Source organism: Phascolarctos cinereus, unplaced genomic scaffold (genome assembly GCF_003287225.1).
Source record: "Phascolarctos cinereus isolate Bilbo 61053 unplaced genomic scaffold, phaCin_HiC Scaffold_4;HRSCAF=312, whole genome shotgun sequence".
NCBI classification, from domain to species: Eukaryota; Metazoa; Chordata; class Mammalia; order Diprotodontia; family Phascolarctidae; genus Phascolarctos; species Phascolarctos cinereus.
The window spans coordinates 392,482,957-392,500,087 of NW_027555847.1; the positions used below are offsets into that span (position 1 = coordinate 392,482,957).

The 17,131-nt window shown below is 36.9% G+C and overlaps 1 protein-coding gene across 2 annotated transcripts in view; it reads right to left on the bottom strand.

Moving 5' to 3' along the window:
- Window positions 1-17,131, bottom strand: part of GALNT1 (polypeptide N-acetylgalactosaminyltransferase 1) — a 159,547-nt gene that overhangs the window by 91,265 nt on the left and 51,151 nt on the right. For both annotated transcript variants that reach the window (XM_078153290.1, XM_020985688.2), the window contains exon 2: window positions 9,960-10,198. In XM_078153290.1, coding sequence (XP_078009416.1) covers window positions 9,960-10,098 — 139 coding nt within the window. In that variant the 5' untranslated portion in view covers window positions 10,099-10,198. The remainder of the gene's footprint in view (window positions 1-9,959; window positions 10,199-17,131) is intronic.

Here is a 17,131-nt window from a genome sequence, read left to right on the forward strand (position 1 = left end):
CCTTAAATATTTTAATAGTTCAAAGGATCTATAATATTATAGCTGGATGTGCCCTCAATCAGGGTAAATTGCAATTTACCTAAGCCCCTCTCATCCTGTGCAATTGTTGTCTCTTGTAGATCCTCCTATCAGAGGTCTACTCAATGTGAAATAAAATTAAATTGTGATTAGTTATTATGTTGCCTTGTTAAATTTAGATAAATCCTAGAAAGCTCTCACACTATGCACTGAATGTGCACATAACTAACTGGTAATTTAAATAGTAAATGTTTCTGATCATTTCTATAAAAAGCAAGATAAAAGGCTCTTAGGAATATAACTTGGAAAAACTAGACTCAATTTACATATTTTGATATGTAATGCCTTCTACAGAATCTTATTCTATACTGATTCAAGAATTGTCTTTTACTGTATTGTTCTGAAAAGACAGTCTAAAATAACATTTTCTTTTAAAATCAAGAACATAAAAATAACACTGATTTCATATAGGTCAGCCTTGGGGAAAAGCTATGACCCCAACCTATGGCCCATATAGTAAATGGATGTTTACTCTTAAGTAAATCATTTCTCTATTATGTCGGCATCTATCTTACTACTAAATCACTCCAGAGGTCCTAACAAGGTACAAATTTTAATCATTCGGGGGAAAGGCCAAGTCCAGCAATCCTTGATTCTCTAAAGTATGACCTTATGCTTCTGCTGTCCTCATTCAACTCACTAAGCCCTTTCTCCCTCTTATTAGTTTTTCCAGGAACCTCCATTTTGAGAAGCCCAGGACAGCCATCTGTCCAGACTTAACCATCATATCCCTCCTTCTTCCCCTTCCCCCTACTGATTTTTCAGCTGTTCATTTATATGCTGCCTTCCTCCATGAAATGTCTTGTTGCTTCTATTTAGGACTTCTATAACTTAAGAAGAGACAGTAAGGCTGACTCACTTAAATCCAATTCACACACAAGTCAAGACCTCACCCAGTGATGTCACACGTCCTCTTCAAAAACAAAGGATGAACAACAACATAACTCTATCACAGTACCTGGCATAACACTTGCTGGCCAATAGGAATTGTTGTTCAGTTGTTTTAAGTCGTGTCATATCCCCTAAATCAGTAATATTTAAGAGAACAGACAGACCCAATTCTATTCCAGTGCTCCTTGTCTCTGAGGAGAGCAGAGTCACCTCCAAGCCCCCACTTCCTTCTTACCTTTGTGGCAGGAATTAAAGTCACTTCCTCTCCTACCTAATCTCCAGGCTTCTGAAGGATGACTAGTAGCGAAATGGGACTTCCCTCTTGTGTCTTCCATCTTGTGTTGCCCTTTTCTCTAGAATGTTCATCACTGAGTGGAAGGTGCCACTCTTCTGGGAATAGGTTTTGGATGATTGCCTACAGGAGTTCAGTATCACTGGGATGAGTAGGATATGTCCAGGTCTGAGGCCTTCCACCCAGTGATGAACATTCTCAAACCTGCTCATACCCTACACATCCCTGTGATACTAAACACCTGTAGGTTATCATCAAAACCCTATTTCTCATCAACCACCATATAATTGCTTATTTGATCCCTTATGTGAGGCATCAAGATGGTAAGTGGATAGAGTTGGGCCTAGAGTAGGGAAGACCTAAGTTCAAATCTGTCCTCTGACATTAACTAGTTGTATGGTCCTGGGCAAGTCACTTAATCTCTCTTTGTCTCAGTCACCTACACCACAAGGATGCTGTGACAATCAAACACGATAATATTTGTAAAGTGCTTAGAACAGTGCCAGGCACATAGTAGGTGCTATATACTTATTCCCAACCTCCATCCATGCCCTCAAACCTTCTACCCCAAAATCCCAACCAAATGCCATTCACCCCTTCCACTGTACCACCTGCAATGCCTGTTCTATAGGCAACAAACTCCCCTTTATCCTAAATCTTTGTCTCTCTCACTTCTTCCTGCTAGCTATTACCAAAACATTCCTCCCTGGCCGTTTTTTCCATTAGTGACTGTACCTTCACTCATTTTGCTCAGCTCATTGCAGGGGAAAGTTGGAGTGCTTCTTGCTCCTTACTGTCACTTCTAGGTTTTACTCCCACCCACCTCCATCACTCAGCAACCTCTTCTCCTTTGAGGTTCATGCATCCAAACAAAATTCTGGTAACTACTGTCTACAGACCTCCCTACCCCCCCACCCCCAGGTGGGTCTCCTTCCTTTTTCAATGAGTTTGATACCTGGCTCACAATTTTTTCCACCTGCCCTCATACTGGATACATATTGTCTCTTCTTCAAACATCCTAAGCACTAAGTTTCTCAACCTATTCACTTCCCATGGCCTACTCTTCCATCCCACTTTGGCCAAACAGAGAGATGGTCATACACCCTTGATCCTGCCATCACCCACAAATGTACCACCCATCGGCAAGAATTTCAAAATTCTCTTATCTGACCATTATATTGGCTATTCATCTCCCTCTCTCCCCCCCCCTCTCCTTACCAAACCCTACTTTTTGTCCACACTATGACCTCCAATCTCTCAATTCTCTCCCAGGCTATCTCCCCTTGCACTGGCCACTCTCTCCTCTTTTCCTCATCTTGACCCCTTGATAAACCAATTCAACACTTACACTGTCACCTTCTTTTGAGTCCTGGCCTCCTCATCATATCACTGATTTCATTCTGCCAAGCCTCAGCCAAGGATCACTCCCATCATCTAACACTTTTGCTCCTACATTTTGCACCGTGTTGCTTCTGATATCAGCATTCCAATGAAACTGCTCTCACCAAAGTTGTCAGTGATCTCATAATTGTCTAATCCCATGGCCTTTTCTCAATTCTCATTCTCCTTGACCTCTCTGCAGTCTCTGACACTGCTGATCACCCTCTCCTCCTTGATATTCTTTTCTTTTTAGGTTTTCAAGACCACCCTCTCTCCAGGTTGTCCTCCTATCAGACCATCCCTTCTCAGATATCCTTTGATCCTCATCCGGATAATGCCCTCCAATATTAGGTGTCCCACATCTGGGCCCTCTTTTGTTCTCCCTCCATACTACTTTACTTAGTGATATCATTAGCTCCCATGCATCTAATTACTATCTCAATGCTGACTATTCTTAAATCTACCTATCTAGCCCTAACCTCTCGGCAGACCTCCAATCTCATATCAACTGCCTTTCAGATGTATCAAACCAGATGCCTAATAGTAATCTTAAACTTAACATGTACAAAACAGTTCTGATTATATTTCCCCTTGAGCCCTCCCCTAAACTCCCACTCCTGTAACTTCCATCTGACTAAAGAGGGCAACACCATCATTCTAAGCCCTCAGGTCCTAGATGTCATCCTTGACGCCATACTATCTCTCACCCTCCCAAATCCAATCTGTTACCAAGACCTGTCAATTTCATCTTAGCAACATCTCTCAAATACTCCCCTTCTGTTTTCTGATATTGCTGCCACTCTGATACAGGCCCTCATCATCTCATGCTTACACTATTTAAATAGCCTGTTGGTGGGTCTGCCTGCCTCAAGACTTTCACCACTCCAATCTATCTTCCATTCTGCTTACAAAGTAATTTTCCCAAATCATGCTGCCCTCCCCATACACACTCAATAAACTCCAGTGGCTCTCTATCTCCTACAGGACCAAATACCACATTCTCTGTTTGGTATTCAAAACACTTCATAATCTAGTTCCATTCTCCCCTACTTCCCAAGTCTTCTTACACCTTATTCCCTGCCACATATTCTTCAATCCAGTGAGACTAGCCTCCTTGCCATTCCAGGAAAAGACTCTCCATTTCTTAGCTTCAAGCATTTTTTTGGTTGTCTCATGCTTAGAACTGCTCTCCTTCATTCCTATCTACTGCAACTCACCCATTCCAGAGACAAGAAAAGTAGTCTTTTCAAGCATCAAATCCCCACCGACAATACCCAGCACACTGTCTCCATCCTGGCAGACAACTCCCAACACACTGTCTCCATCTCTCTTCACCCATAGGAATATTAATCAGCAAACCCCACCATCCCCAACAAACTAAGGTCTCCTTCCTTCCCCCTCCTCCTTTTCAATTTCTCCCCTCTCCTCCTCTTCCATTCTGTTGCTGGCTCTTCTCTTACTGAGACCACAAATATCATGTTCCCCTCATTGCTAGACCTTGTTTTGACCTGGGCATATTATGCATTCCTCTCTACCTTCTTTCTTTCTTCTCTCTTTTTCATCGACTGTTCCATGTTCTATCGTAATCCCACAAAAAACACTGATTCACCTGTAGGTAGGTAGGGTGTCACCAGATTCTGTTCATAATGCCCCCCAGGCCTGTTTCTTCACTGCCGGTTACCCTCATCAGACTTCTGCCTTCATTTGTCTCCTTGTATATATTTTACAAAGTCTCTTACTTGTCTCTCTGCTGTTACTCTGTTGCTTTTGCTGTCCTTGGCCACTGCACTTATTCATTCTTCCTAAATTTGTTGGAGAACAAATAGCATCTTCAGTTCTGGTATTCTTTCTAAAACCGTTTCAAATGCCTCTTTACTATAGAACATCTTTTTTCATTTATAATTAAACTCACATTTTCAGGGTAGGTCACCCTGGGCTGCATCCTGAGCTCCACTGCTCTTTGGAAAACATCATTCCATTCCTTTCTGCTTTCTGGTAGGTGCAGAATAGTCTTGTGTTGTTTGAATATGTTTTCCCTTTGTATTTGAAGGGCTTTCTCCTGATTGCTTGGAGAACTTGGTGTTTCTGAATTGAATTGAATTATTGAACTATTAAATTTAACCAACATTTGTCTTTTAGTGTGCAGCCTTGGGCATTTTTTTCCCTAAAGACAATCTACAAATTCTTTCAATTGGAATTTCATTTTCTATGTTCAGAAGCTGATAATTTTCTTGTATTATTTCTTGCATTATGATATTCAATTTTTTTTCATCTGGTCATGTTTTCTGGGGGACCTCTGATCTTTTGGTTGTCGGTACGTATCCTATCTTCAAAGTCAACATGTTTTACTTCCATAGTGAACATATTTTCTTTTAAGGTTAGTTTTTTGCCTCTCTTCTTTTAGGTTGTCCCTCCTTCCTGTATATTTGCATTCCCAATCTATTGTTCTCTTGTTTATTTCTTTGGTGAGGCTTACCATCAAAGATTCAGTTCTATATTTTCCCTTTTGTTTATTTTTCTATTAGATTTATCCAAAACTGAGAGAGGGACACTGAAGTCTCTTGTCACTATTGTGATATTGGCTATGTATTCTAGCGGCTCAGTTATTGTTTCCTTAATGAATTTGGATGCTAAGGCACTTTGGGCAATAAGTATGCATTATTCCTTTCAACATAATGTAATTTCCTTGTTCATTGCTTTTGTTTTTTGAACGTTTTTGCTTTCTCTTATAGCATGACGGCAATTTCTTTTATTCCCTTGATACATAAAAACCAATAATAATAAATTTCTACTCCCTCAATTTTATTGTTTTTTTAAAATGCTTTAAATGTGTTTCCTATAAGCAACAAATTGTAGGGTTTTGTTCTCTTAATCAATCTGTCACTCTTACTTTTATTAGATTAATTCATTCACACTTAAAATGATGAGTTAAGTTAGGCTTATGTTTTCCTTCATTTGTTTCTAATATTGAATCTTCTAAGTTATGATTTCCCCTCCTCTTTTGCTGTAAACACAATACTAGTTCTCTTCGGTGACTTTAGTTTAATCATTTTTAAGGTAGTCTTACTCCCACTCATAAAATGGTGGCAGTGGGGGAAGGGGTTCTGATTGAGCCTGAGCTGACATTAGTTCATGGGATTTTTTACTTTAAAGTTCCTGGTGTCCAAGGCCATGGAAGACAGCTGAGATTGCTTTATTTGGTGCATAATTTCTGTTTTGGAGAGGTTTGAGATGCCATGAGGATCAGAAAAAAGTCTAGTCCTCCATCTTGTTGGTCACATGACCAATAAGTCTTGCCAATTTTTGGGGGGGGGAGGGGCAAGGCAATCGGGGTCAAGTGGCTTGCCCAGTGTCACACAGCTAGTGAGTATCATGTGTCTGAGTCTGCATTTGAACTCAGGTCCTTCTGACTACAGGACTGATGTTTTATCGGTCTGGGCTTTCATAACTCCTCTCTGGCTTCTCAAAAAATTCCTTCTCAAACTCCTTTCCATTATCATCCTCTTGTGTGTCAAGTTTTGGTGCCTTCCAAAGTCCTGTCAAAGGCCAATTTCTTATCTACCTCAATGGTCTCATCTATTCCCATGGGTTCAATGTTCACTTATATAAATCTGACTTCCAAAACCATAAAAACCCTCTCTTTCTTCCCTAACCTTCCACCTAGCATCTCTAACTGCCTGTCAGGCATCTTTAACATGGATGACCCAGCAGTACCTAAGACACCATAACAAATCTACCTTCAAACTTTTCTATGATTATATCACCATTCTCTCAGGCACCCAGGCTAACAACCTCAGTGTAATTCTAGATTTATTTTTTTTTCTTTTTGGTGAGGCAATTGGGTTAAGTGATTTTTGCCCAGGGTCACACAGCTAGTTCTAGATTCTTTCTTATCGCTTTCTTATCATATCTAATCAACTGCCAACTGATTTTGATTTACCTCTTCAATATTCTTCACATTCACATTGCTACCAATCTATGCCAAGGCCTTATTACCTCTCTCCTAGACTACTGAGTAGCTTCTTAGCTGATTTCACTGTCTCTGCTGTGTCCTCTCCAAACCACCCTTCATAAATAGCCATATTAATATTTACAACGCTTGAGCCTTAACCTATCATTTCCTTATTTAAAAGCCTTCCAGAGCTTCAGTAGCCTTCAAAAGCCTACTTCTTAAAGGACAAAACAAATTCTTTAAGCTGGCATTAAGGCCCCCTACAATCTGGTTACAACATACCAGCAGCCTTATTTCAGCGTACTTCCATTTACACACACTGTGCTCAATCCAAAGCATCTTGACTGTTCTTCAAATTAAAGATATCACCCACCACTGCACATTAAAAGAAAATTTCCACTCACTTCTACCTCTCACTTATCCCTCATCTAGAATGTACCTCCTCATGTCTGTCTTTCAGAATTCTCTTGAAGACTCAGCTCATGTACTACTTCTTAATATGAAGCTAAGTGTTCTCTCCCTCCTCAAATCTTTCTAGAGACCTTTGTCTCCAACACATCCCACCTTCTGTTATACTTATACATACATATAAGATCCCACTTAGTAGAATATAAGGCCACAATGACAAGATTACTTTTTAATGACCGTTGAATTCTTAGCACTGAGATTGTCTTATATAGAGTATGCACTTAATATGAATTATTTAATGAAATAAGAGCCAAAAGTGCTCAGCTACAGGTACTGCTTCCATGAAATTGTGTAGGGAAGAATTATACAAGAAAGGTATAATAAGGAATTAGGGACACTGAGCCTGAATACATGAGAGCTATATTCATGTACCTGAAAGGTCATCATACTAAAGTCATTATTAAATTTGAACTTTGCCCCAGACCACAAACATAGCAACAACAGATAAATTTCACAAAAATATAAATTTCAACTGGAAATAAGAATAAGCTTCCTAACAATTACAGTTGTTCAATTCATTAAGAAATTAGCTGATCTATTTTACAAACTTTTCCTGAGGTAGTTCTTCATAAATGAAATAAAGTATTTTGTAACTATAAAGTGCTATGTCAGCTAGTATAATCAATCTTGAAATGCTGTGAATTCTACAAACATCAAATGTGAAAATAAAGAAAATCCATTTAATATGTGTTTAAAATTCTAACTTTGTTTTAAAAAGTTGTTTGGTAAACCTCAGATTTTCTGTAACTCCAAGATTTACACTAGATATCTATATAGATCAAATATCTATTTCACTCGAGTTGGCTTTTTTTTTTTAAGAGATAGTTGTTAAGGAAGTAACTTCTTTTTTTGGGGGGGGGTAAGGCAATCGGGGTTAAGTGACTTGCCCAGGGTCACACAGCTAGTAAGTGTCCTCCTGACTCCAAGGCTGGAGCTCTATATACTGCGCCACCTAGCTGCCCCAAGGAAGTAATTTTTAAAAAAATCCAAATAAGAGGAGCTCTAGCTTTAAATGTTAGAGAGCTATAGAAGGATGAAGAAAAAAATGTTCCACTATGAATGAAAAACATGGGATTGACATGAACAAATATAAAAACTGACTTTTTTCTTCATCTTTTTGTACATCACAATGAAGAACTGAAAAAGGAATATAAAGGTTAATAAAATAACCCTAAGCAGAAGGAGCTTTAAGTGAAAGAAAGAAATGTAAGGAAGTTAAATTCAGCCTCTCTGGGAGAGAGAACAACAAAAGGTAAATGGGTTTTGTTACTCAGTGAAGCTATTAAATACCAGTCTCTCTATCTCTATCTCTCTCTCTGTCTCACACACACACGCCACAGTGCAGTGGATAGAGCACAGGGCCTGGAGTCAGGAACACCTGAGCTCAAATCTGGGCAGTTCCGTCATCTGTAAAATAAGCTGCAGAACGAAATGGCAAACCACTCCAGCATCTTTGCCAAGAAAACCCCAAACAGGGTCACAAAGAGTGAGACACAAGTGAATAACAATAACCTAACAACCTAGCACAATGTCTAGTGAGTAGCAGGAGCTTAATAAATGCTAACTATCATTGACTGTTGGTACTAGGTGGTGTAGTAGATAGAGCACCAGCCCTGGAATCAGTAGGACCTGAGTTCAAATCCAGCCCCAGACACATGGAAAAAGATATGACTGGAAATACCAGTCATAGAAGGAACTGTTAAAATCAAGACAAAAAGTGGCAGGGACTTGTGATTTAATCAGTATGGGAAATTCCAGCAATGGAAATTCTCTTCACTTATGCAGATTTACAACTTTGTGATAACTGTCTTAGAGGTTGTGGTTTGCCCATGGCCACATAGCTAGTATGCTTCAAAGGCAGGACTTGCACCCAAGTTTTCCTACTTCAAGGTTGGCCCTATATCCACCATTCCTATCTCTAACAAAGTTAAATTTTCAAAAGACAAAGCTTCCCAGAAACAAAATAAAACAAAAAATAACACAGAAAATTATCTCATGTTTATATTAGCTTGGAGCACACTAGTGTAGGCAACCAATTAAACTCAATTAAAATAGCAGATGTACTGGAGTTTCTGCAGAAAAACTGGCTACACTAGTTACTGTTCCTTTAAAAAGTTCTGAATTATATATTCTATAACCCAACACTAAAAGATCTAAAGTTTGAACAGTTGAATCACTGGTTACATAAATGTTAAATTATTTTTATTCTAACACTTGATATGCTAATGAAATCATGATGTTCTAATGCATGGAATTTAAAACTAAAGTTGCTGGGTCTGCAATGCAATATGGTAGCTTGTAGATAACTACTATTAACCTACCCAGACTCATTTTATATTGGCATTTCAGATTTATTTCCTCTATCAGATTTCTTGCTGATCCTATCCCTACTTTTCAAAGGTTGTAGTATTCTCAAGTACCAGGACCAGATTCTATGATTGATGTAGATGGCAAGATCTAAGTTGTTCTAGTCAGTAAAGTGGCCTCTCCAGAACTCTCATCATTAAGCTTCTTTTCCCTATGGAATGAGATAGAAGAGTGGGAGCTTTCTCTGTTGATAGTTGAGAATATAATTAGCAGATTTCATATATTAAGAAATTTAATCACTGACTAATTTTGCATTTTTTTTATTTAAAGTAGTAGCCAAGAAATAACTATCATCTCTACCATTTCACACTGTAATATGTTATGAATTACATTTGAGTAAAATAATGTCTTTAACTGTTGGAAGAATTAATCAAAAACCTAACAAAGCCAATAATTTATCATTTTATTTGGGAACAGAGATTTATTTTTAATATTAAGTAAATACATTTCCCAACTAAGTATTAAAATATGGAAATATAATTTTAGCATGCTGCAGCTATATTTTTTTCAAAATTCTAAAAATTAACTCACCATCACCAGCAGGTAGCCCTCTCTCCTTTTTCTCATCACATTTGTTGCAGTCACTGAAGTAAAGCAGCAGAAACATATCCAGAAGTACCCAAATCAAGGAGGTGGCTAGGACCACCTTACAATATGCAAATTTTCTCATGGCACTTTAAATAAAATGCAAAAATTCTTTAAAATATATAAATATAGAAATATCTCCAAGATAACTTCAAATCAGTTTCATGAGAAATCACCTTCACAACCTGTAATGAGAAAAATAAAAAACAAAAACTTCAAATTAACCAAAAAAGTAGAAAACTAGGAAAATAAATTATAAGATTAACGTACTATTCACTTCAAATTTTTATATTAGTACTAAACCTGACCAAGAAATGCTCACAGTAGATTGTCACCTAAAACTCACTGTAAATGCTTCATTTTTGCCCCCATTTACACTGTTTTCTACTTAAAACTGCAAACCGTTAATTTAAGAAACATTTCAATCCAATTCACTTCAATATTTACTATTTTTTTCAGATTCATGAAAATTCAAGAGCTTAATGTAATTTTCTTAACTTATATAGCACCTACTACGTGCCAGGTACTGTGCTAAGCACTTTACAACTGGTATTCATTTGAGCCTCACAATAACTCTGGGATGTAGGCGCTATTATTATTTCGACTTTACAGACGAGGAAACCAAGGCAAACAAAGGTTAAGTGACTTGCCCAGAGTCACATAGCTAGTAGTGTCTGAAGTCTAATGTGAATTCAAATCTTTTTGATTCCAGGCCTGGCACTCTGTTCACTGAACTACCAAAACCTAATGTAGTATCATGAGAGTGATGATTTACAGGGAACAGAATAGAGGACTTGAGGTCAGAGATCCTGTGTCTGAATCACTTCAGGGCCTTCAGGAAGCCACCTGGCCTCTCTTGAGTCTCATTTTCCTCATCTTTAAAATAAAGAGGCTGGACTGGATGCTCTTTAGGATTCTTTCCAGCTCTAAATTCTATCACTTTGAAGTTGAATAGTCATTTAGTTACATCTATGACAGTATGTTGGTTTAATACAAAAACAACAGCAATCTCGTAACTTTAGAATAATACCTTACATATATATATACATATGTTCTATGTATACTGATTAATTAGTTCACTGTGTATACACAGTAAAACTCTACAAACTCCACTAAAGTCTTCCATTCATGTCTCATTACAACATGGAGGTGACTCTGGATTCTGAAAGACTCCACTGTCACAAATGTCAATGGAGAATAGAGTCTAAAGAAATGATGAAGGGAATAGTTTCAGAGAAACCTTGGAAGACTTGTATGAAATGACGCAAAGTAAAGTGAGCAGAACAAAGAAAAAAATTCACACAATCATATTGTAAAGATAATCAACTCTGATCAAGACAATGACCAACCATAATTCCAAAGAATTCATGATTAAATAGCTATCTGCTTCTAGAGACAGAGCTGATGGACTCAGAGTATAGAATAAAGTATATGTCTGTCTCTCTTTTAATGATGCGGCTAATGCAGGGATTTGTTTTGCACAACTATACATATTTTAATAGGTTTTGTTTCTCTCAACTTTTCAATGAGGAGGGGAAGGAGAAAAGAGAGAGAGAGAGAATTGAGAATTGAAATCAAAATAAAGTTGAATTTTTAAATGAAAGAGAATAGACACTGAAAGGTCTCATCAAGCTGGGACAGAGGTGAGTATGGGTAGTTCAATCAATGTACTTCATGCCTGTCTTTCAAGAATCAGTCTAACTTTAAATCGGAGAAATTCATCACGAAAAGATGTACCATCAGGTGAATTTTTTAGGCCATTCATGAATAATACTAGAGCAACAGAAATCAAGGCCTGGGTTCAAATCTTATCTCTGCCACTTACTACTGTAAGGGCATGAGCAAATCACTTAACCTCTCTGAGACTCTACTTCCTAATCTATAAAATAAGGGGACTGGATGAGATGGCCTTTAAGGTCTTTGCAGTTTTAAATTTATGATACAGTAATCTTTCTGATTGTCTGCGATCATAAAATAGGTCAAATAAAAAGCCTTTTTTTCCCAGGCAGAAAAAAAGGCTTAAAATTACGCTTAAAGAAAAAAAAAATTAATAGCCTAAAGTATGCTATACTTAAAGGTCACAAAATACCACGTTTTGACAAACTCAGTGATTCATTTGACATTATAGCAAAAAGTCAGTGTAGATTATCATACACATCCTGTACTATTTCATTTTGGTGCTTATTTGAAACTTCAATAAATGTAACTTAAGAATTAAAATTCTTTGATATTTGAAACAAGAATTCTACTTAGCTTTCCAAAAAGACATCAATGAGATTGGACATTTGTAATTGCTAATGAACTTTATATTCAAAATAAGCCTAAAAACACTAAAGTGACCATTTTTATAGAAAATTCTTTTAAGGAACAGCGCTTCTTTTATTGACATAAAACAGTTATGTGTTGGTATATAATATATAATTGGTATATAACATATAAATTAAATATAGCTACTACAACTGATCTAATGCCATAATTCCTATTTAGAAGTATATTAAAGGGGGAGGGGCAGCTAGGTGGTGCAGTAAATAGAGCACCGGACCTGAAGTCAGGAGGACCTGAGTTCAAATCCAGCCTCAGACCAAACACTTCACACTTACTAGCTGTGTTACCCTGGGCAAGTCACTTAACCCCAATTGCCTAAAAAAATAAAAAAAAATTTAAAAAATAAAAAAAAAGTAGTATATTAAGGGGGGAAAAAACAGAATAAAAAATGGGCAGGTAGGTGGCACAGTGGATAGGGCACCCGCCCTGGATTCAGGAGGACCTGAGTTCAAATCCGGCCTCAGACATGTAACGCTTACTAGCTGTGTGACCCCAGGCAAGTCACTTAACCCCTTTGCCTAGCCAAAAAAAGAAAAGAAAAGAAAGAAGTATATTAAACACAAAAGCATTAAAAAGGAACCTAAGTTATACTTTAAGCTACAAGCATTTTTTTCCCATATTAAATAAATTATACTACTGTATTCTTCTTTGTCTAATTTGCTATGAAATAAATATTTGTATAAACTCAATCTTGGGTTGAGTAAGCCAGGGAAAATATGATGAAGAAATTAACCTTCATAAAGTAAATACTAATCCAAACTGGTGTATAGTATAAAAGGATCATCTCTGACATGATTAGAACATAGCAAAGAGAACCAATGTAAAGATATCTCTTTGGTGAAGTAGGGCTACCACTTGTCAATTATGGGGATCCACAATTTTGTATTTGTCTATGTAAGTAATTGTTTCTCCTGCTATAGAAGATAACAAGCTCCTTGAGTTCAGAGTCTGTTTAATTTTTTGGTATCCTCAGTGCCTAGCACAAAGCAGACACTTATTAAATGCTTGCTGAATGATTATAATTTGCATCTGATAAATTCTCTGACCAAAATAATCACATCCATGAGTGTTATGTGCTACAAAATCAACAACATATTTGGCCCCTTTATTTGCAAATCACTCTACCATAATATCCTTCATGCCAGCCTTCTGACTTAAAAGACAGACATAAGAAATCACACTTACCCAAGAATATTTCTCTAGTCCTTTGGGATAATATTACTTAGGCAATAACTCGAGGTTCTAATTTATTACCTACTGGTAAGGGTCTCTAAATCCCACAAATGCACAAAACTGAAGAAAGAATCACAGTAGAGAACATTTGGGTAAGGACTAAACAAAGATGAACAAAGCAGATGTGATAGTGGAGTCTATATTTGATTATAGTTGGATATGTTTGGAGGAGGAGTATGGTTATCATAGAGAGAGCTCTAGACTTAGAGTAAGGAGAATCAAGCTCAAGTATCCCCTCTCACAATTCCAAGGTTTTGAGTGTGGACTAATCATTTAACTGCTCTGAATCTCCATTTCATAATTTGCAAAGTGGGATAATAATTACCTAGAAGGATTATTATAAAGATCAAATGGGATAATGTAGTTAAAGCTTTGTAAACCTTAAGCCACTGTATACATGGCAGTTTCTATTATTATTATTATTATTATTATTATTATTATTATTATTATTATTATTCTATTCGTTAGACTTCATGGAAAGATTTACAGCAGCACATGGACAAAAGTAGCACAAAGTGAGAGGGTATGCTCAGCCTGCAGTCTGTATTGTTGGAGGGAGTATCTGTATCAGTGAGATCATGGATCCAACAAAGTCTATCCTGACAGAAGGAGGAAACAGATTGCGATTTCCTGATACATAACACAAAAAAACTGTCACTGTAATAAAGAATAGTTTTGATGTCAGATTATCAAACCATCTATATCATCAAAGTAAGTTTATTTAGCATTTGAAGATTAATAAAATATTTTGGGTGCATTATTTTTTTATGTGTCATTTGAGAGGCTGTCAAAAAATTACACATTTTACACATCCCACATTTTACAGGTAAGAAAACTGAATTAAAGAGATTAAATGCTGGACAACGTATCACAGTGAATATACATCAGAGCAAGGATGTGAAGCCAAGTTTAATTCTAAATCCAAGAACATGAGGTCCTTGTATCAAAATTAAGCATGCTAGAAATCCTTAAATTGTCCTGACGAAAATCTGTTTTAGAAGAGAACTGTTACTTCAGATTGGATTCTACACAAAAGAAGAAATGGAAATAACAGGAAGCTCGGGAGAAAATGGTCATTTAACTCAAGAGTACATGTTAGTCAGGGGTAAAGACCACCGGAATTAGTGTAAAGAGTCTGGGTTCAAAATCTCAGTCCTGATACTTACTTCTGTGACCTGTATAAACTGTGAACAAGTTATTTAACCTCTCTGGGCCTCAGTTTTCTCACCTGTAAAATGTGGGATCTGAACTAAATGACATCTTTTATTATCCAATCCCTTTATATTACAGGTTGGGAAAGTGAGGTCCAGGGAGATTAAGTAACTTGACCAGGATCAGTCAAGAATTATCAGATGCAAGATTTGAACCTAGGTCCTCTGAATCAAGAATCAGTGCTCTCCCCACAATCAGTAAGTCAGTCAACAAGGGTTTGTTAAGTACCTACTAAGTGCCAGGCACAGTGCTAAGCGCTGGAGATACAAAGAAAGGCAGAAGACAGTGCATGCTTTCAAGGAGCTCATAGTTTAATGGAGGAGACAACATAAAAATAACTAGGAACAAACAAGATACATACAGGCTAAATTCAATGTTAACAGTAGATGGAAAGTACAGGTATTAAGGAGAGAAGGAAAGGCTTCTTATAGAACATGAAGAACCCAGGGAAGTCAAGAGGTGTAGACAGGGCAAGAGTATTCCGGGAATGGAATACTCACAAAGGTCACATGGAGAGTAAGTGTGTCAAAGGCAAAACTCAACTCAGGTCTTCCTAACATTCAGCCACTTAAATGCTCCATTCATTACACCACCCATATTTCATCTTACAGGCTTTGTTCATCATTCTAGCTCACTGAGATTTTAAATCCTGATTCTGCCATCCAACATTTTAAATACCTCTCTCCCAAGCTTGTGTAAATTTTTAAAAATCAGGTTCAATTAAAAAAAATAATGTTAAAAATTTTTCCTGGGAAACCATAATGAACTATTCCTTTGTGGGATGGTGAAGAGATATAATTTGTAACACATAGCCAAGATTATCCTAAGGACAAAAGCATGGCTCTCTATTGCCTGGGTTTTACAGGTCTAAGTAATGTTTTTCAATGTTTTCAATATCCTTTTGAATGCCAAATTGGAGGCTTCATTCTGAAATTTCCAGCTGTTTAACATTTCCCTCAAGAGGAGAAACCCAACCCAAAATTCTAACTAAAATGACATGCAGCCATCTAAATACTTTTATTTTCTTTAATTAAATTATTTTATTTTCTGATCCACAATCTCTCTTTCACTTCTTCCCTCCCAAACTGAGAAAACAAGAGAAACAAAATCTGTGTATATACGTACGTGTACACACACACACACACACACACACACACACACACACACACACACACACACACACGTGAAAGGAAAGGGGAAGGGGAAAGGGAAGGAAATGTAGTTGGCAACTCTGCTGATCACAGTTCCTAAAACTTTCAAAGTTGTCTTCTAATTCAAAAGGACTTAAGATAAAAAAATGTTATCCACCTCTAGAGAAAAACTAATAACTCTGATTGTAGATTAAAGTATATTGTTTTTTCAATTTCTTTTTCTTGGGGTTTTTTCCCCCAACATGGTTAATACAGAAATGTTTTGCATGACCTAACATGCATAATGGGTTTCATATTGTTTGCCTTCTTAGTCAGTAGAGGAAGGAGAGAATGTGCAACACAAATTTTTTTAAAATGGATGTTAAAAATAAATAAAAATAAAAGCTTGGGAGGAAAGTTGTTTATCTTTACAATATTACCAGCTATTGTATAAATTGTTCTCCTAGTTCTTCTCACTTCACACTCTCTTTTTTTTTCACAGTTCATACAAGTCTTCCCAGGTTTCTCTGAAACCAACCCCATTGTCATTTCTTTTTTCCCCCCCATTGTCATTTCTTACAGCACAATGGTATTCCATCACATAAACATACCAAAGCTTGTTCTGCTTTTCCTAAATTTTCGTAAATTCAGTTTTTCTAAAACTGAAGGCACCCCTTCAGTTTCCTATTCTTTGCCACCACAAAGAGTTGCTACATTCTTTGTACATATGGACCTTTTTCTCTTTGATTTCTTTGAGAGTAAAAACCTAGTAGTAATATTGCTGAGTTATTAAAAGGCCCTTTCTTTAGCCTAACTTCTCTGGCCAACACATCGATAATAAATGAATTAAAAGATGCAATTGTGCCTGAAACAAAAAAATCACTGCACAATACTAAATGTAACTTTCTTTTTCTCCCTATCCCACTGCAGCCTAGAGGTGGCTACCATTAGAAACAAATATGCATAATATGTAAAATCATTTAATACATAACTTCTATTTATCAGTTGTTTCTCTAGAGGCAGATAGTTCCTCCTTCACAGGTCCTTTGTGGTTAACTTGAATATTTCTAATAGTCAAAATGACTAAATTGCTCCTATCTAGACACTATACCCTCTGAAACCCAGGTTCTGTTGCTAACTAACTGCACTTCATAGTTAATCTGAGCTATCCACATGGAAATTATTTTGAATAGTTTATATTCAATTCTAAATGTATAC